The 27,897-nt window shown below is 38.7% G+C and overlaps 1 protein-coding gene across 1 annotated transcript; it reads left to right on the top strand.

Annotated features, from left to right (window-relative positions):
• Positions 1-8,262: 8,262 nt before the first annotated feature.
• On the top strand, positions 8,263-27,890 carry TRPV3 (transient receptor potential cation channel subfamily V member 3). The gene is made up of 18 exons (XM_068415485.1): positions 8,263-8,332; positions 12,108-12,262; positions 15,462-15,566; positions 17,203-17,289; positions 18,042-18,199; positions 18,751-18,927; positions 19,132-19,272; positions 19,717-19,997; positions 20,730-20,906; positions 21,555-21,713; positions 22,181-22,282; positions 22,845-22,918; positions 23,868-24,033; positions 24,549-24,615; positions 24,985-25,256; positions 26,076-26,188; positions 26,814-26,884; positions 27,796-27,890. The coding sequence occupies exons 2-18, from the start codon at positions 12,144-12,146 to the stop codon at positions 27,888-27,890; spliced, it is 2,364 nt and encodes a 787-aa protein (XP_068271586.1). The 5' UTR covers positions 8,263-8,332; positions 12,108-12,143.
• The last annotated feature ends 7 nt before the right edge of the window (positions 27,891-27,897 follow it).

The following is a 27,897-nucleotide window of genomic DNA, read 5'->3' on the forward strand; positions in this document are numbered from 1 at the left end:
ATTCCTAACCTCTCAGAATTTCCAGCTATGTCATTACTGAGTTACTGCAATGGGCAGAAATTTGTTTCCCACAGGTGAGGAGGTACAGCTTGGCAGTGACTCCAACCTGGTGTCGCACAAGTTTATTCAGACTCAGCTGGCTACAGCTCTGTTTGCCACAGTTTACTTCCTTCATCTTCATTCCACCTAGGTGCATAGAATTGCTTTTGGAAATCAAGGTGTGTTTCTATTCAGGCAGACTGAGTGCGATGCCTACGGGGGACATACTTGTTCTGAGGGACAGAGAGCACAAAGATACTCACGGTGGAGGGCTGCAACTAACCCCCAGGGAAGAGAGGTGGCTTGTCAGGAAGTATTTGTGCTTTAAGGATAGCTTTGCTAGGACCAGCACCTTTCTATTCCTACTGCTAGACACCTCCACTGGCTGAGGAGGAGCAGGGCTTTGCAATAAATTATCTTTACTTGGGTTGTTTTGTGGAGGTTCTGCTCACCTTGGCAGATGTATTTTGCATGGTCTGGCAGAATCCATGTCATGAGCACTTGGGGATTTTTTAGTTTGAAGTTTGCATAATTATTTCACACTGAACATGGTTAGAAACAGCTCATGGTTCCCATGCTACTCCTTGAGGCTTGCAGGTGGTAAAAATCTGTCCTCTCACAGCTAATAGTCACATTAATTTGTGTCCACACTAAGTGCTTAATATGAGATGATCAGGTTCAGCAACTGTGTGTACCCACCGGCTCCCAATAACCTCACTGGCTCAAAAGCAAAAGAAATGAAGGGTGTTGACGTGCTCACCTCCTGTCTGTGGGTGACAGCTGTAATTAGCAATGACTGCAAATGTGTGTGGGATGGGAGATAGCCGGAAGAGGTGAGCTGGATGAAGGTGAGTTGGGCTACACTTCACTGGGAGCTGAAAATGGGCTGATGAACATGTGGAAAAGCGAAAATGTGATCTCAGTATTTTATAGCATTGCCATACCCGAGATGCAACTTGTCTAGTCAGACATCTAAACTGTTGTGTCGTTCAAACTCCAATAATTTCTGAATTAGTTGAGAAAAATCTGCATCCTACCTGAAAAACCTGGAGCCACACAGCCTGTTTGTGTGTGCTCATTGTGCCCTCTGCAACAGCTGGCACTGGAGTCTGAATAGCCCTTGTCCTAATTAAACATTAATGTTAATCCCTTCTCAGGCAGCACATGGGTAGTTTTTAGTGGGGTCCACGGAAGACACCAGGGCCCACAAGAGGGCCCTCACACCATGTGCAGGGATGCTGCCTAGTCCCTCTGGGGTACCCCATAACTGACTTGCCCCAGAAAAGCCCCTCTCCCTCTGACACCAGTCTTGCTTTGCTGCCTCTGATTAAATTCATTGTGCAGAATCATATTTATCTTTGCCAAATGCCAGCTGATCCTGTCACTCTTCTCTGGCATCTGTATCACACTAGGACACTACTCAGTCATGCATCTTTGCTGGAGTCCTCAGTACTCAAAAATCCACGAGGTGTGTGCCCAGCAAGTGTTGCTGTGCTACAAAACACAGGGGATCCTGCCAACCCCATAGCCTTAGGGGATAAAGGCAGTGGACTTGGGTTCTGATGTTTGACGTTTTCAGAACCCCATCAATAGGAATTTTGTACAGTGTTTTTGAACAAACTGTCATGGTAAATCTTCCGAACTCCAAAAAATCCATGTACGTTAAAAATCCCAGATTAGCTGATGTTCAGAGCAACCCCCTGTCAGCCAGCGTCTTGGATATTTAACACCAGCTTCCATGTTTTGGTGCATTAGAGAGAATCTTCTTGCTGCAGAGGATACTTCTTACAAGTCTTTCTTGCTCCATTAGGCAACAGGCATGGATTTACTAGGGCCTGGGAGGAGGAGGTCTTAACTGACGCTGCCAGATGCAGCACAGACATCCTGGGTCTTCTAGATGTGTTTATAGGGCTCTGAAGTGTTTTCCATCACCCACGCTCTGCAGACTGGGATTACTTCTGACTCTGGAATACTTTCCACAGAGAAAATACGGCCCAAATTTCTCCTTCATCAGATGCTAAACTGTACAAAGCACTTCAAAATATATGGTGGAGAGTACCCGATTTCTCTGGGAAGGAAGGGAAATCAACCAAACGACCTCATTGGACTTCTCTCTTTCTGGTGTGTTTGTGATACTGTGGCAGAGCTACATCACTCTTAGTAACTCTTCCTGTTTCAATATGCAGGCAATGAGTGGGCATGAGGAGACATGAACATTTACAGAATCACTGAGGTTTTCACACTTCATCATCATCCAGAACAGTACTTCTCGGTCATTGTTATAATCAGCCTTTAAAAATCAACATTTTGGTCACCCAAATGTTGATATGAAAACTCCTGTGGCCTGGAATTGCCATGTCAGCTGGCTGCTCCACAGCCAGCGAGAGCAACTCCCAGTTACAGGAACTGGTAGGAAGTGTCCTACTCACTTGGCCAGTAAGAGCAGTTTTAAGCCATGTCACTAAGTCAAAGTCTTTTTTTTTTTCCAAGCTGACATGATAGGTTTAACCCAGGCAGTTCCTCTTATTCCAAAGGAGAAGGCAGATAATGAACCACCTAGATAAAAAGGATCGCGTCCTCAGTTGCTGCTGGTCGGAGGGGGAAAGCCAAGAGTGTTTAATTGGCATAGAGGAAGACACAAGGAAGACAAAGTCCCTCATTACCAGGAAGATATAGAAAAGTGGAGCTTAGGGCTGGAAATAGGTAGAGGGTTCCCAAGAGACCGATTAGCAAGGACAAATGGAAACAGCTAGCTATATCTTAGCTAAGCACTGAATAACAGAAAATTGAAGCATTGGCAAAGAGAGGAGATGATTTGCATAATTAAAGAGTTTTTAATCAGAATAGTGGGTTGAAATTGAGACAGGGAAAATGTATCCTGAAAAGATGATCTTTCTGTGGGGCACATACAATGTGCCTGAAGAACTGCTTTTGGAAAGTCTGGAAGATTCATTCAGCCCACGTAAGCAAATACACCCAGTGCCATCCTGACTGCAGCAACGTGGGACCTGCAGGTTTTAGCTCTCTTACTTTAGGGAACCAAAGTATCTGAGGGTTTATTTCAAGTGGTAGATGTTCACCTTCAATTCTGCTTCACTTATTTCCCAGAAAGAGCTTGACAAAAAGTGGAAGGGGCCTGCAGCGGCTTTGTTATTGTTAGTGAGTGTCTCATATGCTGCTACAGTTGCTATGAAGTTTAGCTCTCTGTGTAAGATCTGATAGTGGGTGAATTTTTGTTCCCCTCATATTTTTTACAGGTCTAACCAGATCTTTGAAGGGGGAAGGAGAAAGAACTATTCCTCAGATTTAGATGGATGAGACAGATCAAAATCTTCTCCTTTTAAAAAGGGAGATTTGGTGTTCTTAAAATCAAACTATTAGTTCAACCTGAAATTCTTACAACATTAAGGTTCCCCGTCAGTTTTGGTGATCACCCTCCAAAGCCTACTTGAGTCAAACAGTGACAGTACAGACTTGAGCAAAAAAATGTAGCATATAGGTGGGGCACGCTTTCTTCATGGTGTATTCCTTGAGGCATTTTCATATTGCTTAATTCCCCTGCACAGCTAAGCGTTACCAGAAACTACACACCACAACTAAAGATTTACCGAGGGTACAAACTCACGCTGAAGTAGTTGGAGAACATCTCTGACCTAGTTTGGACTGTGAGGCTCAGAACAGCTACGTGAAGTTCATACTTTGAAAGACCTCAGTGAAGTATTACATGTTGTTTCATGCAGGAGACATGGCACCTTCCTGGGTGACTGTGATGTGAGAACCGACATGAGTAAAAAGTGCCTGTCACATGGTCTTAAAACTGGTTTTATCTTTTCTTCAAATAGAAGCCTTGAAAGGTTGTGTACCCATGTGAGCCTCCCCCACTGACCGTGCGTAGCCTGTGACCTACAGCACCAGCAGATGACATATGCACACAGGACAGGGACAAGAAGAAGCGCCCAACAACCCGCACATCGATGGGGTGATGACTGGCAAAGGTCTTCGTAGGTTTGCACTGTTAGTTTTTGCCTTGAGAGTGTCGGGGGACACCAAGCACAGATCCAGGAAAGACACACAAAAAGAGTGACAGAGTAATTCTTCCCATCTCTTTTTATTATCTTGTGCTTATGTAGTCCCTGTAACTTTGCCAAGAGAAAATTATGACCTGAAGTCAGATACTCATGCCACTTACATGAAGCTGATTTTTACTGCACTGATTTCAACTCATTCATTACTGAGCCCACCCCTGCATAGGGAAGTGGCCTGAGGTGAAGGAATTAGATTCAGGTGGAAGTGAGCAAGCTATCAGGTGGCCAAAGGGTATAATAAGGGAGGAAGGGAGGTGGCTTTGTTTCTTTGGCAAGGGGGAAGTGGGTGGAAGCTGAGATATAGGATCAGGCTCATCTCTGTTCCTTTGTTCTCTTAATGTATTTATTAGAGTAGCTGCTGTGAGCTCTAGCCAGGGCTCAGCAAGGCACTGCTATGCTAGGTGCTACTCAAATACGGAGTAGAAATGTCATGTTCCCAAGCTTACCTATAGACAGAGACAGACTGAGGAGTGTCGTGAGCAGTGTTACTCATTGTGATAGGCAGGAGTCTCAGGGCATCAGCACTGCAGCTGGAGAAAGCTGCTTGAATTGAGTCTAGAAAATGTAGTTTGGGGGAATAGGAAATGATTAGGGTACCTGGCTATTGGATAATTTTGACAGTCCCAACAATAATGCTGTTCCTTCAGTGCACCAGATGCATCTCCCTTTGGTTTTTTTGCCTGAGCAAAAGAAAAAGCTGCATAGCAACACAGTTGCAGGGAACATACTTGTTATGGAGGCTCCAGTAACTCTTCTCTGTCATCTTCTGAATGGGACTGTTCTTTTATGGCAGGAATCTCTGGGAAATAAAATTTCCAGGCATGTATGTTATGCAAATGTGCATAACAATAGAGCTAAAGAGGCTGACTTGTCCCTGCAGTCTGGACTGTACCAACTGGTAAGTGATATCCCAATATTTTCCTGGAATGATTTTCCACAAGGCTGTCTCCTGTGTAGCAGCACACAGATACGATCCTAGAACAAGTTTAACTGTGAGTGGAGGAATGAGGAGAGCATTGTATCAGAGATAATGTTGCTGAAGCTGTGTACTTAAAGAGCATTTTCCACAGAAACAAAGAGAATTTAAATGCACTTTTTCCACAGTGAAAAATCATGAAAGACTCTTGTGAATCAATTAAACACTATGCTCGGGGGAACTGAGCTGCTGCTGGTAGTTGGCATGCACAATGGTTTAATACTTATGCTGTGGATTATTTTTTTAAGGAGCTTGGGGAATGGAACGCTGACAATAAGTAATTTACAATTATCCTTGCTGTTACCTGTTAATGTTAAAAATGCTTTTTAGACAATGGCTTTTCCCATTAGTGACTCCCTGTACTGAAAAATCACAGAATTAAATTTAAAATCTGAGTAACTTTTAATGCAAGTTTGACTGGGATCAAGTCACGTATCAGTAGAACAGAAAACGCAGCTCTGACTTGCTGATGTCAGATGGCAGATCTCCAAATGCTCAATCCCTCCCATCTGGGGTTTCCTTCATCTTGTTCATTTTAGTTTCTAGTGAGTCTAGCACTTGCTAGAAAAACAAAATAATGAATGTCAAATAGGGCTTCTGCTGCTTATTCGTCCTGTGCAGACTATGCAAAGCTAATATTTTCAAGTAATTTTTTGGAGGAGATGCATGCCTGGTTATTAATGTGCTTGACCTTTATGGCATCTCTGTTAGTAACTGAAGTAGCTGGTAACTGTCACAAAACCCTATCAAATGGTCTGCACAGCCATGATCCAACCTATTGCAAAACCCCCCATGGCCTCTGAAAATGCTAGCCTTGTCAGACATCTCAGGGTGGAGCAGGTCTGGGAACACAAAGGTTAAGCAGGTTAATGATTAAAACTATAAGAAAACGTTTGCACAGATGTGACTTACTCTAGTTCTTCCTCTCATTTCCTGACTCTTAAGTCTGTCCTTAAAAATAGCTCAGTTCAGACTCACGACACCTATGTGTAGCACATGATGTTCTTATCTGTTTTCAGGAAGATTAACTAGAAACAGTCTGGGCTTATGTTTCCTAAATCTGACAGTTGCACAGAAAAGGCCACGCTTAAGTTTAGCGAGTCAAGGCTGTCCTCATAATGGAACAAGAAGCTGTTAACACAGAACAGGCAGGATGAGGTGTAATTCTTGTCCAAGTGAACTGTTACAGCTCGTACAATCTTCTATGGCTTTTCAGAGGCAGGTTTGAAACAGGGCTCTGACTCTCTTGCTCTAGCTTGTCCCTATTTTTCTTTTTGGATAACTGCCACTACATTATGAACAGACCACACTGCTAGGTCCTATATTCTGCTAAACCACACAGATCTGGGTGCTTTCAGATATATCGACTTCCTGAGTTCAAAGTACTGCTTGCTGCCAAACTAATTTTCTTTCCATAGCAAAAGACTTTCTTAAGGGGTCTCTTACTGTGGTTTATATGAGAGTTAAAGCAAGAGTCCTCAAATGCACCTTCACCCAGATTTAATCTAACTTTACCCGTTTTCACATTTCCATCCTCATTGTGACTTCAATTAAACAGTCTCTCACAGTTTCTGTTGAAAACTAAGCTGATGTTCTCCCAGACAAGATTAAATGCCAGTATTCAGTCCTTATTCCAGGTAGTTAGACCAGCAGGTAAGAGATCATCAGAGCAGCTGACTACATGGTAGCATACTAGCTTAGGCACAGTCACTTGACAAGGTGTGAGCAACCTTTCCTGGTACAGTAATATATCATCCTAAATTTGTGTTGGGCAAAGCTGGATGTGTGCTCAGCACATCCAACCAAAGGTCTCCTAATGCCAAATCAAACTGGCCTAGGCATGGCCCCATTTCACCACTCTGCTCGTGGGAAGCTGATTCATTACCAAAACCAGTGTAGTGCTCCTGGTGGTTCACACAATAGATTTAAGGCAAATGTAATACTTGGCAGTCCTTGTTTTAAAGATATCTACTTGATGAACAGGAGTTTACCTGCAGTTTATATTTTAAAGCCATATTCTTCAGATTAAAATGTCTGGTTCTAGGTCTTAGTATCCTAAGATATTTTATGGTTTCATTTCCAAATTTTCTATCTACCTCCTATCAAATAAAACCCCAAACTTGACTCTTTTTTCCCTTGTCCACAGCTGGAGAAAGACTCCTGTTTTGCTGGCCTGCATAGTTCCCCTTAAACTCCCATCTGTTAATCAAGCAAAGGAAAAAACAGCAGCTGTAAGTACATCTCTTAGGCCTCACTGCAAAGGCATACAAGTTTTAAGCATATCACCTTTATCTGGTGATAAAGGAAAGACTTTGTAAGGAAAGCAGAAGAACTTATGGGCACTCTTCTGGCATGTCCCAAAACAGAAGTCTGCCTTAACTGTTGCTCAACAGCTCAAAACTAGCAAAGCTGAAAAATGCCATTCCCTGTAGTTGGCACAGCAAGAAGTAACACCAGTACTGTGCATGCAAAACACGCCTGGTTGTATTCTCGCAGACCCTCAGGGTACGCATTCATCAAAAATTATTCTAGATAGGGAAAGATCTAAAACACGCCCACCATGTTTTCACTGGCATTATCACTGTGAAAGTGTAAGATTTTTCTAATGCCATTTCTGCTTTTTCAAAGTAATAGCAAAAATTTTTCTTTCTGGAGAACTTAGCCATGATCATTTTCTCAATTTGATTTGTGCTTTCTGAACTGTTCCATAATATATAATCAGCTAAGCGTGACATAAAGGGATGTCATTTACAACCCAAATGTGTGTGCATAACCATTTTCTTTTGAAAACAGTATGTAAACTGCAGAGCAGTGATCATTTTAGATATTCTACTGCTGCCATTAAGTCATCCGTGAGCCGACTCAGCTTTAGTAATATTTCAGTGTATAATTATTGCGTGTGTGTGTGTCATCCTACTTTGGCAGCTATGAAGTAAAGAGTTTGTTGTCTAGCAAGTTTCTCTCTGCTCCCTAATTTCAGATGGAGCAAACCCTGTAAGGCTGCAGTACTCCGGCACTGTACTTCTCTGTGCCTTCCGACAGCTGAGCAAACTGGATGACCGAAGAAGGGTGGTTTCACGTTTTTAGGATAGTTTTGAGCTTGAATATAGTTTTACTTCTTTGGCGGATTAACTTTGGATGTTGTCGCGGCGTCAGTGGGCCCCTACTTTGAACTTCATTTGTACAGTTCTGAGGCGCATTGTCTATACTGAAATGCAAGTTTCGTAAGCAGGTAAGTTCTCTGGGAGCTTCTCTGGGTGTTTGGTGTGGGTGTGATGCTTTTGTAGAGAGTGAAATCTTCCCGAGACAAAGACTAAACATATCTTTCAACTGGAGAATGCTTTTCTGTTGTGCTTGTTTCTGTTTTTCTAATTTATAAATCTTTCTCCTGAGCCATGCCACGCTGACTCCTTGGGCATTCCGAAGTGAAGAAAGATAGACCTAATTTCATTCATATTTGTCAGCCTGATGCACTGTTACACTTCCTAATTTCAGTGCTAAGGGGATCCAAAATATACTATCATACAAGCTAAATTTAAAGAATATTTTCATCTTCCACTGAAAGTTTCAGTTAATGTAGTGACTGTCAAAAGTAAAATACTTAGCCTAGTAGAATAGTTTTTATTTCAACTCAGTAAAATTTCTTCTTTTTATTTAATTTGGAGATAGGCAGGTACATAATTTTAAAGTGTCTTCCTCAGGGAAAAACATTGCTTTTCAGAGTCTTAAAATTTCTGTTAGGGAAAAGCTTAATAGGAAAGAACATATTTCTTACTAAGAAAATTACTTTTTGGTAGCACCTGATGTCTACAAATGCCCCTCAAAGGTTTAAAAATCTTACAGAAAGATGAAACTCTATCAAGTGTAACTTTCTGCTGATAGGATTGATATACCATAAATAATGCACAGAAGTCAAAATGAAGTTTTATCATCTTTCCCCTGGGGGAGGAAATTTTTTTTTTATGAGCTAGTAAGAATTAGATCATAGGTGCTGGAAAGTATCGTGGTCTGTGCTGTGGATGTTGGAAGGATCCTGTGAATGAAACAGCTATTGGTAGTCACTTCCACACCTCTGCCCCTGAGGAAGAAAACACCCGTGATATCACAGCTGAGTGTTTCTTTTTATTTGTAGGATTCTTTCTTTAGCCACTTTGTTTATAGTGTTTTTGAGCTATAGATATAGATATGTATGATTTTCCTTGTTCTCAGATAAGCATGAGACGAGTCTGTGATAGTGTGTAAAGTGCCACTTCCTGTAGGAGTGGCAGAGTCCCATTCACCATTACACATAAATGCCCTTTTCTTATACCCAGCACACTGGAGGTAAAATACTAAGTCCTCAATGTCCTCAGAATCCCCTTCAAAGTAATTCTTAATACTATAAATGAATGCAGTATTTTTGTCTCACTGCCCACTTCAAATAAGCCACTTCTCTGGTGGCCTGTAAGTAACAATTAATTAGATAATCGGAGTAGAAAATAGTTACAACAAAAGAAGACACTCCATATCAGGTTACGTAAGCTACACCACTTACGATTTTACATTCTTCAGACTGTTGCACTATTTTTCTCTATATGTCATAGATTACAGAAAATGATAGTGCACAGGAAGATGATGATGAAAGGAGGTCATTGAAGTCACAAGACAAAGTAAGGAAAGATGCTGATAAGCATAAAAAAGCTCCATTAACTCCCATGAGATTTGCATGGATATAGTTAAAACAAGAAGAGAGCTCCGTAGGCCATATTGTCAAAAGCCCTAGCTTGGTTTTTGTCTGAGCATGCAATTAATCGTGATTAAAAATGAGAAAGAGACGCTACCTCAGCACTGTAGCAAGGTACTTCTGCCATTGTGCCTGCAGTTATTAACTTGTGCAGATTCTGAGATCTCATTTAAAATAGTCTTTGTAGTTGAGACTACACGGTCAAATCTCCTCTGTGCTTTTGAAAGCTGTAGTCCATGTATACAAAAGTGAATCTTTCCTCTTTTTCCTTCCCAAATTGTTTCCTTAAATCACTGACGGTTCAGTAGTCCTTCACCATCAAATACAACTCCAGTGCTATCTTTGTCTGTTTTCACCTCCCTGTTTTCTTTTGTGAAGCTATTTAATGCCCATCTCCATCTTATGCTAGTCCCCTTATAGTTGATTTATGTCAGGTATCACATTTGCATCTTCCTCTGCATGGGATATGTCTTTGCTCATAAACTGCTGTGTATTCTTAATGTACTTAGTAAGAAGTAAATAGCAGAATTATTTATGAACTAAGCAAGACAACAGTCTTTTTAGCTGTTAAGATTAAATGTTTATCAGTGTATTCACTGCTACCTGTGTCTGAAGACTACATGAATTACATTTTCAAAGGCATAGACAAAACCCTTTTTCATACCTTGAATATGTAATATCCAAGTTCAATTTTTTGTGTACTTCCTCCAGTGAAAGCTGTGGTGTACTGTGTATGCCAGTGTACTAGGTAAATCATCTTTGCCCTTTATAAATTATTTCTGTGAAAGCTGTGATATGAGTTCTTAGAAAAATGCATCCAAACTAGGTATATTTCTGAGTTGCACTAGTGTGAACACATCTACCAATGGTAGAAAACACAATACAAATTTATTTTCATGCCTGTTTTTTAAGCCAAGCTTTTCAAGGTAAGGAATACTTTCCAGTATTTCAGATTTCTATTCCCTTAGTGACAAGAAATTACAGCTGCAATTACCTGTGATTGTGCCTTATAAATTCTCAGTTCTCTGTACTTGGGATTGAAAATTTCCCATACTTAAACATCTTTCATTTATGCATTAATAGATTTTCACTCAAATATCAATGTATTTGATATGCCAGTCTCCTCTTTCATACCAGGCATCATGTCTTTTCAAACACGCTTCGCGATCTGCTTTCTATATCTTGATAGTCCCATAATGAAGAAATTCTAGTGCTAAGGCACATTGACAGCACTGTGACAGGACTAGGAAGTTTGTGTGTATGTTTGTCACATTAAGGAAAGTGGAGGCAGGAGAGGAAAAATGTGTAGTTCACTTTGTTCAAACTTGCAGGCGAGTGCTTTGTATCATTTGTCCTTGGGTATGGAGGCACTCCCCCGATTTCCTTGGGAATGGGTCCCTGACCTCATAAAACTTAGTATTTTTTACATTCAATGAATTTGAAAGTGTCTTAAATTCACTTTCTCGCTTTCAAATTATCCTTGGTGATTTAAAATTATGCCCTTGAGTATTACATTGAGAAATAGGAAGCCAGTTATTCATTATTACTTACAGAATTCATGTTGTGGGTGTTTCTAAGCAGATAACATGCGTTAAGATCCTTTTGCATCCTGTGGTGGTGATTGTCCCCATCTAGCAGAGGCATGTTTGTTTCTTTTTCCCTGAAGAAATGTTGAAAAGTGTCACCAGAACACAAAAGTCCTTGATGTTATCCATGTGATTGATGGTTTAGCTGAGCTCAGCCTGGGCATCATATTCAGTCTCTCTGTTGCCTCTGCTATTCTAACGCGGTGAAAAGTTTCAGGGCTTTTTCTGTGTTCACTACCCTTCATGTCTGGAACCTTCCTTCACACATTCTATCTGTTGCACTGATCTTCCTGGAAATTACCACTTTTCTGAAGTTATCTTGGAGAGCAGGCTGCTTAGATTAACTGTAAATATGCCCAAACTTTAGGGCTACTTATAAAAGTCATTGTGCTCTTTTTGTTTCTGTAAATAACATATGCTGTCATGGTGATTGACAGACTCCCTTCAGTTTAATTTAGGTACATGCTTGAAGTTATGGTTCTCCTGGATTTGTGGTATCACTTTTAATAGCACTTTTCTTAGAATGTAATTTAATCAGTCATGAATAGAACCCTCCAGCCTTGACACATAAACTGGTGTGTGTGTGCTTAATAACAGAAAAATGAAAATCTTTGGAAAAAATATCAAGATTTGTGTGCTTATGTGTGAAAAGACTGTAAATAGGCAAATTGGTCACTATGCTTTCTTCAAATCAACAGGAGCTAAGTAACTGTGAATCTATCTACTGCAGAAACATGATTAAAGATAACAACGAAGTTATTCCACTAATGGGCAAGAAAACAAATCCGTCTGGTATTCCCCCTTCAAACCAGCAAGAGAAAAAGCCAAGTGAAAGCACTCCCACAAAGAAAAGGTAGGACTCTAGCTCAGTCTAAACCACTAAAGCTCCCTGGTTTATCTCCTTTAGTAGATATTTGCATTGAAATATCACTAATATCTTTATTCATGCTGCAAATGTGAATGGGAGACACCTGATGAACACTAGGTGCCTTCAGAAAAATATGTTTATGCTGTTTAGAAGTCAAGAGTATCCTAACTGGGTAGACATATGACGTGTTTACCCTAATGGGACAAATATTTAACCTCTGTCCTAGAGACATCAAGCTCATGCACCAGTCTTCTAAGTTTGTGTCTCATATCAGCTGGGCTTTCTACATCCACTCTATGTACCTGTATAAGCTTACAAGAATGTGGTCTAATGATGGTCAGTGTTTCAACAGGAGAAGGTAGAGTGATCTTTTCTAAAGAGATCGCACAGCAAGGGTACACCAGGTCTTGTGTAGGAGATGCTCACCTGAAAAAAGGGAGCATTTCAAATTTAGCCTCACATGAGAATGTGACAGATTATGGAGAGGCAGAGGTGAATTAAAAAATGAGGGCTGGGAGAGGAGGAGGTTTGAAAAATCCTGTCACAAACAGGAACTTGAATTCACTCTATTTTTCATTATTCTGATTAACAAGACTTCTTCATTATTTTATTGTATAAAATATTCACTTTCATTCATAATTTATGCTAGAGAATTAATAAAAGGATTAAGGGTTTGTATTTAATATGAGTAGGGAAGTATAAGCAGTAATTCATCCCTGATGCTATGCTATTGAAGTCAACTAAGTTACTGTAGAGTGAGGATGAATTTTCATTCATAAACTTTTCACTCTGTGGCTAATTACTAGCTATTATGGCAAATTTTGAAACTCTGAAGGCCTAGGCAATTGCGTCTGTTCTGTCATTTATAATTCTTAATAATCAGAGGAATCACTTTCCACAGAGAAGGTGTCATTAGTTATTTGAGACCCACTGCCTGGGTGGCCCAGTTTGCCTTTCATAGAATCATAGAATTGTTTTGGTTGGAAAGGACCTTTAAGATCATCAAGTCCAACTGTTAACATAGCATTTATGTCATTAATGACCTTTTTGTCATTAAATTCAAAAAGAGAAGCTCTTTGGTTGCACAAGGGGGTGATGAGGGGTGTGAACAGCTCACAATATACCCAGTACATAAAGAAGGGGCAATTCCATGGAAGACTGTGTAGTTATAACAACTACTGGCAAACTACCCCTCAACCACTTAAGCTCATATCTCCCATTCAGTTTTGTGGCATCAGTAACAGTAACCTTGGGGTTTTTCCCACCTCTCAACCAAGAGCTCAAGGCGTGGCTGACAACATTCCTGTAATATAAGGAATGAAGATCACGTGAATTTTAATGCAGAGGTTTAACGTGTTCTATTAATTATATGTTTCTATGCTGCTGTACTTCTGGTGCTTCAAAATGCTTCCTTCTACTATGCCAGTAAGCAGCTAGTGCACCTCCACGGGTGGCATTTCTCACTTGACAAATGTATTGGCAATATGTGCTTTCTGAAAAGACAATGACTTCCCCTCCTTGAAGGCCCTGGTATTCGGGTGGATTAACAGTATATAATTAAGTACAGGAAAACCATCAGGCAGGCTGGGAGGAGTGCTGCCAACGTTGTCAGAGCCTGATTATATTTGTGGGCAGTGTTCCTGAGAGCGTGTACCATGGCCACGTAAGCACTGGGCTATTTGCTGGCAACTGTCCACCTGCTTTGCACAGTGGATTTGGTTTTTTTTTTTTCCCCTCCATGGTATCCCCAGATAACCCATGTGCCAGGATAGGTTAGGTATGTCAGCCTCCAAAACAGGGCTGACTTCATAGCTGCTGTACATCTGTTGGATGCCAAAACCTTCAGCATGAACGCACTCTTGTGTGAGCAGGAGCTGCTCTCAGAGACATCAGCCTGTAGCACACCATCTCCTCCTGGTGCTGAGCCAAGGGCAGGTGAGATGGTCCAGCAAAACCTAGAGCTTGGCACTTCTGGCTAGGTAATTTCGGGGACACAGTCCTTCTAACCAGAAGTGGCATTTTACTGGCTTCCTGCTTAGAATACATTCACAGGCACATCTCAAATGTTAAAAGGTCATGTAAGTTTAAACAAGTACACCCGGTGAATTAACACTTGGATCACCAAGCCATTGGAAAATGAGACGAACTAGGGCCATTAGGTCATTCTGTTTTTAGCAGATATCAACAGGTTGTTCAGTAGTGTCCTAATAATATACTGCATTTTAGCATCAGTATGTGTACTTTAATTCAACAGGATTTGTTGGGGAAGATGCAGTTAAAAAGAAATACCCTGTGGACTAAACTATAAATATCAGGTGAATTGGAAACATTTTCCAGGTGACTACTGGAACACTTTAGAAATGTAAGATGGTTTCTGAAAAATAAGCCATGTGGGAGTCGCTACATCCACCACTGAAACTCCTCTGTCTTCGGAGAAATGTAGCAGTGTTTTCATGAGACCTAGCAATACCAAGCCATTGATTTTTGCCTTTCAACTCTGCAGGCTTTGAAAGGGTGAAATCTTCCTATTCTTCTCAGGTTCCCTTTTCTGTGTTATTTCAAATTTCATTTATTTTCTCTATAAATTATTTATAGGGAAAAGAAATAGTTAAATGTCCTGCACTGACTGGCACGATTACACATTCAGTCCTGGATGGTGGAAATGCCTGATGTTACTTAACATGTGACTTTTCAAACTTTCTGACTTAAGGATGATCACTGCTGATGGGTTTGAAATGATCCGTCCTGATGCCTCCTGGCTGGAGAAATAGGGACTAGAATGCAGTAGATTAAAAAGCATATGCATGTGTATATGCATACGTGTATGGCTGTTCAATAAATGTCTGGTGTTGCATTTGGCTGTTTGCACTGAAGATGGATGCAAGGCTGTTTTTAGACTGCTGGAGTAGCTGCTTAGACATGTCAGGATCTGATACCATGCGTCCTAAAAATATCTCAGGATCTTTTGCCCATCTGCCAACATGAAAGTGCTGTGCACAGTGTTGGAGATTGGGATCCGCCCAGGGGAAAGTAGATAAGCCTCTGTTCCAGCATCCTATTGGGTAAAATGCTAGAAAATATAAATTGTCACCTTGTCCTGGGTATGTACATGTAGTGCTTTGCTGATTTTATGGTTGAGCTTGCTTTTTTTACTAATATTTTTTAAATGCACTGTGTTCAACAGTTCGCACTTTTTTCTGGAGATTGATGGTTTTGAAAGCAATGCAACTCCAAATAATACATCTCCCCCTGTGTTTTCAAAACCAATGGATTCAAATATTCGTCCCTGGTAAGTTATAGATGCATATGCATTAGTAATATTGCAAATATATCTATTTTCTTTTCAGCTGCTCCTTATTTCTCCTTAGACTTCAGAGCTAAAATTTCACATGGCTTTTCTTAGCTTTTTGTCACTTCAAAGACAGAACTAGAGGTCAGTTGTTGCTAGATGACTTATCTTTATGTACTGCTGTCATTTGCGCTGAATAAATCAGGCCTCAGATTTGAATAAATTTAAAATCAGTACAGTCTTTTTTTTAATCTTAGCCTCTTATTTATGATATGTTAGGACAAACGCCATGTACTCATTTGTGTATTTTCTACTGTGTGAAGACTACAGCTTAATTTAGCAAACCCTATTTCCAGCTGTGTGCTGACATCCTCCCTCTATTGCTCATTAACAATCAAACAACATGAAGATGCTGAGTCAGAAATATCTAAAGGCAGCCATTTATGCTGAATGAATAGAGAAAAATTATGACTGGGAAGAATGCACTTTATTTTTAAAAATGTGTGGGGTACTAACAGCCAATAATTATGAATAAGGGAAATATGGATCAAATCTAGCATAAGCCCAGAAAGGCCAAATATTTTTGTCTGATGGATGTCTGGTCAGCTTTTTGGAGTTAGCTGACAGTCTTATTTTGGTTTCAGAGGAAAGGTATCCAAATTTCTCCCTCTCATTCAGGGACTGACCTGCACAAGACGCACATGCGCTTTGTCACCAGATTCCTCACTGTTTTCTGCAGAGAAGTGATGGACTGAATAAGAATGGACTCTGAACTACCAGCTTTATTGCAAAGGGAAGGGAATATCTGCAGAGAAATGCTGAATCCTTGCGTTACTGAATCCTTGCATTGCTGTCCACACCTCTGTTTTGTCAATAATTAATATTCAGGCTCTCTAAGTTACTAACCTGAGGTAGTTCATCAAATTGGAACCTTATAGGAAACAAAACTATAAGTAAGAAAAATGATAATAAATTAATTTTTGTCAGATCTGCTTTTAGGAGTGTCTGGAAATGATGTACAGCAATTAAAAAATACCAATGCCGTTGGAATCCTTTAAATTTATAACCTAAATATGTATTTAGGACCCAGTCCTCAATTTCTTTTAGCTGAAGCTTTCATTCAAGTCAGCTGCAAAATGCTCCAGTTGCCTACAATGTCCTGTGTAGTAAATCTTTAAGTAAATCACTGTCATTGTGTGCTTGCAACCCATGCACTGTTACTGATTCACCACTTGTTTTGTGGCAGATGACAAATTAAGCATGTGAAAAGGAAGAATGTAAGCATCGAGCATTCAAGATGTATAAAAAGCAATGATCGTTAAAAGAAAAAAAGGAAAAAAACTTCCCACAGTTTCAGGGTCTGTAATGAAATAACATAGTAAAACACAAAACAGGTTGCTTTCCTAATGATTTTTTAAATATAATAAAATCCTGTAGGTCTCTTAATTTTTACCACTCACTTTAAAATTCACGAGGGAAATAAAATGATAGCATTAAAACGCACAGTGTCAAATTAGACTAATTTCAGCTCTGCTGTAGATACTGCTTCCTAGTATTGACTGATTCTTCATGCAATTTGCCAGAATGTCTTCCAGTATCTTCCTGACTCAGCACTTAACGCTTTTGTTTTCTATAGTGCATCTGCAAATGGGGAAGATATGGATTCCCCACAGTCTCTTCAGGATGATGCCACTGAATATAGCCCTAATGTAGACAGTTGTTGGTGAGTGGAGCCATGAAGTATTTCTTTGTATATTTTCAATTGATTAAGTCTATGGTAGGGTAGATATTACCTATTTATTACCTATTTTGCCTGCCATCTTTTAGAAATAAGGTCATATGTGTGCATGCAGTTCTGATTCTTCAGTAATTAAATTTTGAAAGAAACAACTCTAACCCCTGCTTTTCTCAAATCTCATATTTAGTGTGAGATGCTTCATATATAATGTCACCTATGAAACAGACAACACAGGACCTAAACACCATGCACAAATAGGCATGAGCGAGGAGTATTTCTCATTTGGAGGAAAATATTAAATCATTCTTATTCCAGAATAATGTATAATCAGGAAAGTTGTGTAAGAAGATGTGCGGTTAAAAATTATATTCTGCTGTGAGTGGGATGGGTGCAGCTGGAGTGCAGCATCAGGGAACTTCAGGCACTGAAGTCAGCAAGTTGTAGACAGATCAGAGAAGTATTTCTTAGCCCTTGTTTTAGAAGAATGGATAAACTGGAGAAAAATGCAAACAAAATACTTGAAAAAAGTACATGTTTATTATGAAAACCCTCTCAATAGCTACTTATCTGCAAATAAGCAATCTGTAGAAACATTGAGATCCATGCCAAGATATATATGGAAGTGAGACAAGTATATGTAGTCTGGGGCAAATAATTGTATTTCTTTTTCCTCTTATGTAGAAAATAAAACACACTAAATTGAATCAGCAATTTCATTATTATTTCTTATAATTCAGTGCTAACATATCACAAGGACCCGAGCAGACTAGTGCCCGGAAGAAGCTGAAAAAGTACATATTTTGTGCAGTATCTGAGGGGAATATAGAAGAACTGCAGTGTCTGCTTGCAGAGCTGAAGGAACGATCAAATGCATGTACAAACATGACTGTGCCAGGTAAGTTGTGGAGTTACCTGAAGGAAGATTGTTAGCTCTTCTGGCAGCGTATGTGTAGTCTAAAACTGGGAAATATCTGTGCAACAGCTTCCCTGTGAATTTGCAGTCACTTGTTTGCAATTTAATGTCTGCCACATTTCCTATTTCTAAATGAAAGCTTAAGATACTCAATCAGTCACCTCCTTGCTGCCTCCAAGGCAACAATGTAGAGTATTTGTCAGGGCTTGTGATGTGTGCAGTACAGTAGAACAGGCAGAGAAGTTCGGAAAGAGTTCTAGGTCTGTCTGGAGTTACCATGGCAGTGGGATGGCCGAAAGAAAAACGAAGTGCATTGGCTACCTTATTAATTAGTACCACATCTCTGAATGCATCCTCTCACCAAGCATCCATAGCTCCAATACAAAGTGAATAGGATGGAGTAATTGTTTGGCAAATAATTTATGTTCATATATATCCTTCAGGTTCCACCCCTAATAAACAAAAGATTAGAATTATTTTCCATCCACTTTAATAAATAATGATGATCTCATCTCAAAATTCACTCTTGGCAGATTATCTGATGAAAAAATTCACATCTTCAGATACTGGCAAAACTTGTCTGATGAAAGCTCTGCTGAACATCAACGAAAACACAAATGAGATAGTGAATATGCTGCTATCCTTTGCAGAAGAAAATGGTATTTTGGAGAGATTTATCAATGCAGCATACACAGAACAGGCATATAAAGGTACTACCATGTGATACCAGTTTCAGGTATATGGTTAAACATACCATCCATAAAAGTAATGTTTTCTTCAAACATTCTAATGATGGTTTAAATTCCTAAAACAACTTTTATTCATTGTCCCTGTTGTTATCCATTGTGAAACATCATTAGTGTTTCATAATGTGATTAGGACACAACAATGAATACCTGTGTCTGTTGTTTCAGGCCAGACAGCTCTAAATATTGCCATTGAAAGAAGACAATATGAAATAACTCAGAGCCTTATAGAAAAAGGAGCTGATGTCAATGCTCATGCCCAGGGTATTTTCTTTAATCCCAAACATAAGCATGAAGGCTTTTATTTTGGTAAGTGGAAATGTGATCTCTGGAAAAGTTGGGAAGGAATACCCAAACAATTAAGACAGTATGGAAGACAGGCAAGTGTGAATCTTTACTGTAGCTAAACCTAGATTAAGAAACTCGCATCACAGGATATAAAAATGGTGTAGTACCTTTGTGAAAGTGACTTGCCAGAGAGCAATGTGTTATAAACACTCAGAAATAATTGTAAAACACTTACAAAATAATTGTAAATGCTGCATGGCAAATGTAACTGATTCGATTTTGAAGGTGTTCTCCAAATAATGTTTTAATGCAAATTAAGCTTTTATAAAACAAGAACAAAATTCAATACAATCAATATGTAAACGTGCTTTCGTATATTAAGATGCTTAACACAGTCACTCTCTTACAATATGATTTGAATACTTGTAATAAAACATGAGCACGTTACATTTTATAATTTTGTAGGTGAGACTGCACTGGCATTGGCTGCATGTACCAATCAACCAGACATAATTCAACTGTTAATGGACAATACCAGGACTAATATTACTTCTCAGGATTCCAGAGGAAACAACATCCTCCATGCATTAGTTACTGTGGCAGAGGACTTTAAAACCCAGAATGACTTTGTAATCAGAATGTATGATATGATTTTGTTGAAAAGTAAAGACAGACATTTGGAAACAGCAAAGAATAAGGAGGGTTTGACACCACTACAATTAGCTGCAAAAACTGGGAAATTAGAGGTGAGTAGTATTTCGGTAGCATCTAAGAGAAATTAAATATGGAGAAAGAGTCAAGGCCAACTATGTACTCAGACGTTAGTGCTCTGACATGTCGTTTGCTGTGCTGGTTATGCTGTGCTATGCATCAGTAATATTTGATAAGCTAATTTTGTTCAAAATACAAGCAAATATTTCTATTGCAATGTTGCTTCTACCCTTCAAGGTTTCTAACACCCCCTCTCTGTACAAAATACTGTTTAAAAACAGCCTTGTAAATCCTTCTGTTGTATGGAAACTCAGAAGTACTGCATTTATTACAATACTACAATTATACCATATACAGTCTTTGAATAATTTCAGAAAACTCACTAGAATGGCTCTGTTATGCTGCTGTAGAACTTGGCTCTCATAAATCAGCTGTATTGTGGTAAAGAATTGACAATGGGTTAATTTAGAAAGTAATTGATTAAGTTAAAGGAAGATAAGAAAGTGAACACACGGAAAACTGTGCTTTCATCCTTTAGAAAAATGTCTTTAACAAAAAATCCAGAGGCAGCAAAACCACTGTATTTATTCCTAGAGGTTTGTCATCTCTAACACTGTTTACTGAGTAACAGAATTAAATACAGTGAATTGCACTACTGGAGCAAACGTGACAGTTAAAAGGTAGAAGTGTTGGCAAGTATGTACGTGTGCTTTCTCCTTTCCCGTGAAGAACGCATCCACTTACAAATGATTCTGTTACTGTTTTAGATTCTGAAATACATCCTGAGCAGAGAGATAAGAGATAAGCGTAACAGGAGCCTGTCAAGAAAATTCACAGACTGGGCTTATGGTCCTGTTCAATCTTCTCTTTACGATCTGACAGATCTAGATACCACCGCAGACAATTCAGTATTGGAAATTATTGTCTATAATACAAACATTGGTGTAAGTTACCTATTTATAAAATCTATTTTTTCCTAGCAGTACACTCATTTCAGATGTGTTAGCCTGTATGTTTGACTGAACTACTTGTAAAACAGTAATTTTTGGTTCTCAGTTTTGTATCAGGAGCAAGATGAATTTTATACCTCTGTAGATTGTCAACTGTCAGTGAGTATGCATTCAGCTCCTGAAACACTGGCTAGACATTTGGGGACTGTTTTTTCTACATTTGAAGCATTAATTTACCTTGCATAGCAACACAAATATGGCCCAGCTGATCAGACCAAAGCTACTTTCTTCTCTCGGTGAAGTGTCTGCTTGCAGCTGCCTATCATAGAGCACGAGAACAGCGCAAGCAAACAGAAATACTTTGAGAATACTCTGCCTAAAGTTATAAACTTCTCTTAAGATATATGTATTTTAGGCATTTAGGAATGGTAACTTTTCAAAGCCAGAATTTTACATTTGCTAGATTCAAATACTGCCGTAAAACTTTTGTAGGAAGCAAGGCCACATCTTTGAGCATAGATATGTTTCTAGATCAGCATGGACAGATGCTGAATGAAATACGCTAAATACATGCCTGAAATTATCTCAGTTTCTTTACAGGCAGCAAGTTCAACTCTTAATTGTTTGGTTTTTTTTCTACAGAATCGTCATGAAATGCTGACTTTGGAGCCTCTGAATTCACTCCTGCGAATGAAATGGAAGAAGTTTGCAAGACACATGTTTCTTATGTCATGCTGTTTTTATTTCCTATACAATGTGACATTAACGTTAGTTTCCTACCACAGGCCTAATGAAAATAAAGTGAGTACAGCAACTTAAAGCAGTAAAATTTGCTGAGATTAAAATGCAGTAGTATTTCCTGAATTGTATTTAAAATGCTAAACCAAAACCAGATATCAGAATACCTGGCTGTAGTGAGACCGGGTTCTCCCACATCAGGCCTTCGTATCTGGAAGGAAGAGCAGCAGTAATAGAGGAGATTTGCATTTTGTGAAAGTGACCCCAAATACAAATACATAATGCAAAGACAGGTAGTTAAATTTCTAAAAGTGTGGGGAGGGGTTTTCTTTTTCTGTTAAGAAACAAACTTCTGGCATTTCAAATATACGTGTTAGAGGACTGATTCTGTAAATCCACCACGAAGAAAACTCTCAGTGAAAGGGAAGAAATTGGGTACCCAGAGAGCTACATGCATGAGGCTTCCTGTTACTTTGCCTTTTACCCTTCAGGTACGGAATTCAGTCTTTCATTTTGGACTTGTCTTACAGGCTCCACCTTATCCACTAGCTCTGACACGTGGTGTGGGATGGCTGCAGTTATCGGGACAGGTGATGGTTATGTTAGGAGCAATATTTTTAGCCATAAAAGAGGTAAGACTTTTTAATAACAAATACATAACCAAATAGGTAAAGAACTTCTAGATGACGATCTTGGAAACATGTTTGGAATATCTTTATATGTGTAATGTCTAAAAGTCTTCGGCACAATACATCATTTATTCAGAATGACCAGGAATATATATTTGAATGTAACTGTATTGCTCTGTGAAGCAAATATGAGGGTGTTTTCCTTTCAAATTCTCAAAACAGAGGTTTTACCTTTGTATAACATTGAGGTTGTCCAGTTACTGGCTTTAAGGACACTGTTGAATTAGAACTTGTAATGGGAAAAAAACCCACAGTGTATAATTTTTGCCATATACTATAAGTAATTAAAAACAGTAACTAACTGTTAAATTATGCTGGAGATGACAGAAATCTACACTTTGAAGTTACAGCCCTATAAAAAGATTTTTAATTCCAGAAGTTATGTTTTATCAATAGACTGATTTTTTTTAGAACACCAGCTTCAGTTAAATTATTTTGAAAAATCAGTTTTGAGGCCTGCTTTCTCTTACTGCCATTTCTGTATTTTATATTTCTGTCTGCATAGAGTGTAGCCATCTTTCTGCTTAGGCCCTCAGACCTGCAGTCAATTCTCTCTGATGCATGGTTCCACTTTGCATTGTAAGTCTGTCATGCATGTATTTTATACTATGTAAAATGCTTATCTATCTCATGGTCACAGAGAATGTACTCCAGTAGCAGGTACTCACTTTTTCTCTAGATTATCAGTTTTTAGAGGGATGGACATAATCTTACATGCAGCCTTTCTGTAACACACACCAATGGTTGCACGGGTCGGTAACAATACTGGGGGCTGATGTGTATGGACTGGATTTTTTCCAAAGTACAGTACTGACTCTAGCTTCTCCTGATGCTGTATCTATTTAGAGCTGTATATAGAGAAATGTGTTTAAAAAACCTGGTTAATAAACCAGATATAGGTTCACACTCCTCTCAACTTCTTCAGGAAGGAAAAATAGCATGAAGCTGGTTCAGCGGGCTGATGTGAGTATCCCATCAGCTGGCCTAGACAAAGCACAGATGATCCCCTCTCATTTCTAGCATAGATTGTAGGATCAATAAAAAGAGGTGGCTTAACTCTACCTCTCTTCTTTCTGCAACCACAGTGATATTGATATTGTGCTGCTAAGAATCTGGTCTACATCCTATCACAGCACATGACACCTTATCCTAGTGTCTGTCTTGTTTATGGAAAATCTGTAATGATTCTGACAATTCATTAAGCTAAAGCTTGAATTAAATGGCTTCAAAGATACTATTAAGAATTCTTAATGTCTTTGTCAGCAAAATCTGCATTGACCAGCTATTTTGGGGAGAGTAGTTCACTTAAAGCTTTAATAAATATAATCCTAATATGTTAATATACTTATACTACCTGTACTCATCTATTTTATTGTTGAACTATAATGGTTCAGAGGGGAGAATAGAATGCAATATGAAATTAGAATTGAAGCATGAGAAGCAAAGCAGTCTTGTTTTCATATTTTTCCATTATGTTGTTGGTTTTGTGCTAGTAATTTCCCTTTTACATGTGTTTGTTTTTTAACAGTTTTATACAAGCTTTGCTTGTGATCTTCTCTGTCTTTTTGTACTTGTTTTCCTACAAAGAACACCTCATGTGTCTTGTTGTGGCAATGGCCCTAGGATGGGCTAATATGCTCTATTTCACCAGAGGTTTCCAGTCCATGGGCATTTACAGTGTTATGATTCAAAAGGCAAGTTTGTCTTGTTTTGGTTTTTATCTGCCTTGTTGTGCTGCTTACTTGTTATGATACAATCCTAATCAAGCACAGTCAGCAATTTAGTTGTATTTTATAGTTCATACTGAAATTTCTTGTTTTCAGTTTATACGTATTATTTTAGCAGAACACTCTGTATAACTTCAACTGCAGAAACTAGTTGATATCTTAAAATTAACATTTTATTATTAAATGTGTAAGTAACTGGTGCTTTTTCAGCTAATGTAGTTCTGCTGTTTAATTGCATCATATGCTGTCATGCCTATATTGTACCCAGTTATCACCCTGGGACAACATACCAGGCTCTTAGTCATGAGATGAAAAATCAGACCTAAATCTTCTCTGGGTTTCTCAACGAGACTACTACTGGTTTGCTTAATGAAAGCAATCAGACACTTTAGTGTGCCCCACACCTGTATCCCTGCAGAATTCATAAGCATAAAACTAGTTCCCAACTTTCATTTCTGATAAATATTTCATTTAATTTTTAGGTCATCCTGAACGATGTGATAAAATTTTTAGTTGTCTATATCGTGTTTTTGCTGGGATTTGGCGTAGGTAAATATTACTGGAGAAAAGCACTGATGCTCTGTGTGAGTAAAAATTTTAGCATTATTATGAATAAGAACCCTATTGTCATGATGAAAGCTCATGTTGGGGTTTCTTCTAGATATTAAAAAGCCAAGTGTAGAGATTTAAACTGTCTAGAGACTATCTGAACAGATAAGTAATTTGGCTCTTGCTAATTACCTGCAATTTCATATGGATGTGGGCTCTCTCTGCTTCCTGTCATCTAGCTACTGCTGTGTATGTTGCTGGGCAGCTCTAGCTCTTTATTAAGCAGTGCATTTTGAATTCTTTAGTATAACATGCCATGTATACATAAAGCATTATTGTGAGTAAAATTTTCTCATGTTTTCTTCTCAGCTCTTGCTGCATTGATTGAAACTTGCCAAGATGGCAGTGAATGCCATTTCCACAGCAGTCTGGGACCTGTTCTGATGGATCTTTTTAAGCTCACCCTAGGACTGGGTGATCTGGAGATCCAGCAAAATTCCAAGTATCCTGTGCTATTTCTTCTGCTCCTCATAACTTATGTTGTGTTGACTTTTGTTCTTCTCTTGAACATGCTGATTGCATTAATGGGAGAAACAGTGGAAGATATTTCTAAAGAGAGTGAGCACATCTGGAAACTCCAGGTTTGTTTGTGAGTTAGTTTGCTTAGTGAAGTATAGATGCATTGGCTAAAATCTTTTGAGCTGTACCTGTGGTAACTTACTATGCTGACAGAAGGGGTTAGGTATGAACAATGACAATCCCCATTTGTATATCTGTACAAGTAATGGAAATAAGTAATTTTAGTATTAGGGTATTGTAATAAATTCAGAATTAACAATATCCTAAAGGTAATCTTATGGCTTAGACTTTCAACTTCATGCACTGTCACATGCCTTTATGACTTTCATTCCTCTTCATATGTCAGAAGGAAGGTGTGTTCCATTATCTGCCCAGAAATCTGTAACACAGCATGCTCTGCTATTCCATCCCTTGAGTTTGAGCAATGCATGAGTTCATTCCAATTTCTCATACCTTACCCTGGCCTGGTCTTTTACCAAGGCTAGATAGCTCCGAGTCCCAAGCTGTCGTTGTGAACACAATCATAATTAGGATTGGAGTTGCTTTCTGTGGTGGGCAGCATCCCACTACAGGTTATAGATATCCCTGTGGCAGGGTGTTGTGTGCAGGTGTTGCCGTTAAACCCTAAACACTGAGTCTAGAGTGAGATTTCTTGATTCTTCTCTGAGTATGCCTTCTGCAGTGGGGCTGACTAGAGAAAGCTGTGGACTCCCTGTTTGGCAGGTCAAATAAGTGGCATGCCATATTAATTACTCTTGTTGGAATCAGTGTTGTGGATGGAGGCATGGATGTTATAATGACATGGGCCCTGCAAACTATATATGCTAGGAAATAAGACAAATATGGTTAACCATACTCGTGTCACTATTTATTGTTAATAGAGAGCCAGAACTATTTTGGAATTTGAAAAATTCTTACCAAAATGTTTGAGGAAAAAATTCCAACTGGGAGAACGGTGTAAAGTGGCTGAAAATGACACCAGGGTGTGTTTAAGGTAAAGCAAAGCTAGAATACTGTGCTGTCAATTTTTCTCTGTATGTTTCTTCAAGGTTATTTCTCCTCAAAAGCCTCTTTAAAACATTTCTACATCTCTACAAATTATATTAAGTGTACAAAAATCCAATTTGTTTTTTTAGTTGTGGCCAATTGTTTAAAAAAAATGGAAAATGTGTACGTTTTTTTATGTAGACAATTTTTTGGTAAGAAAACAGATTTTCAACTTTGAATGTTTTTAATGTACAAGCATCAAGTCTGCTTGCAGTAAATGTCACTTTGTCGTTATCCCCTTTGAATGTTAGCTTAAAAGTAATTATATTTAAATTGATTGCTAATTGATGATTACCATATTAAAGAGTATATTACTATGCGGTTTCATGAAAAATCCTTAAATATTTAAGGTGAGTTTCAAGACTGTGCTCATAATGTGTGAAATTGTAAAGTAGTCTTCATATAGTACATAATGCTGCAAAAGTCGTTCAGCCTTTTAGCACTAGCAAAGCAGGTGTTGATGGTAAAGTATGACAATCCCAAGAATGAATAAAGAAATACAAGGGGAAATGCAGCTGTGTAGCTGGGAGATAATGCATGCTAATAACCCAACTTATATGCAATATAAACAGGATTAATGAAGTGAAATGGACTGAGTGGAAAACACATGTTTCATTTATTAATGAAGATCCAGGGCCAACAGGTACTGCAGAATTTTATGACACCATATTTGTGACATCATTTTTTTTCTTAGAAATGCTTTGATACAGTTTTATACCTTTAAAAATACAAACTCTCATAATCTAGATATTCAACTGCACTTTGTTGCTAGGGAAACTCATGGCTAATATCGTAGGGGGGGTGTTAAATTATTTTTAAAGGTTTGGAGAGTAGGTTGGTTACAAACTCATTATTTACACCTTGGCACCAAAACATGGTGGTTTTAACTTTTCTTTATTTTTCTCTAAGCAGTTATGCTTGATCTAAGTTTTACATTCTCTTACGGCATTGGCATGGTATAAGACTGCAGAACTTTATAATAGATGGAAAATATTATTTTGAAAATGTTGTCTTAAAGGACATCTAGTCCTTAAATAGTTACTTATAGCGTTGCAAAATTTGGCAAGAAATCGGACTGGTTCTACCTAGCAATAATATAGTCTGCTGCTTTTAACCCTAGAACATTCACGTTTGTTTTGTGATATATATTGAATGACAAACTGCCCCTCCTGAGTGTTGACGAGGAAATTCCAGATACCCATCTGCTGACAGTGTTGGAAGTGTAATAGAGGAGTGACCTAACTCTGAGGTGTCAGATGTCCTTCTGGCAGCAGACATCAGAGTTTACGACAGGGTCATATGAGGATCTGGGAGACTCATTCTGAAGTTTGTTCTTGTGTCTATTGACATTTATATTGTTTAGTAGAATGAGCTCAGTAGTAATGAAAAGGGGCAGACAGAAAAAATTCTGTATAAGGTATGGTAGTAAAGTGACAACTGGCTGTTTAAATGCATGTTTTTAAACAAAAAAAAAAAAATAGATGTGCAAAACTTTGATCTTGCATATACAGTTTTTACCATATCCTGTTTTGTTTATAATGCATTTCTTTGCAGATCCAAGCGAAGTTCAAGACAATTCAAGAGCTAATAGCAAAACCACCCTGAATACGTTTGAAGAAACAGATGATTTGCCTGAAACTTCTGTTTAGTTGTGCT

Source organism: Nyctibius grandis, chromosome 18, assembly GCF_013368605.1.
Source record: "Nyctibius grandis isolate bNycGra1 chromosome 18, bNycGra1.pri, whole genome shotgun sequence".
NCBI classification, from domain to species: Eukaryota; Metazoa; Chordata; class Aves; order Nyctibiiformes; family Nyctibiidae; genus Nyctibius; species Nyctibius grandis.

Excerpts from the sequence above, each read along its gene's own strand:
- TRPV3 (XM_068415485.1), top strand. The coding sequence starts at position 12,144 with ATGATTAAAGATAACAACGAAGTTATTCCACTAATGGGCAAGAAAACA. Across the intron at positions 18,928-19,131 it reads CACAGAACAGGCATATAAAG|GCCAGACAGCTCTAAATATT; the intron begins GTACTACCATGT and ends CTGTTGTTTCAG. Across the intron at positions 19,998-20,729 it reads CAAAAACTGGGAAATTAGAG|ATTCTGAAATACATCCTGAG; the intron begins GTGAGTAGTATT and ends TTACTGTTTTAG.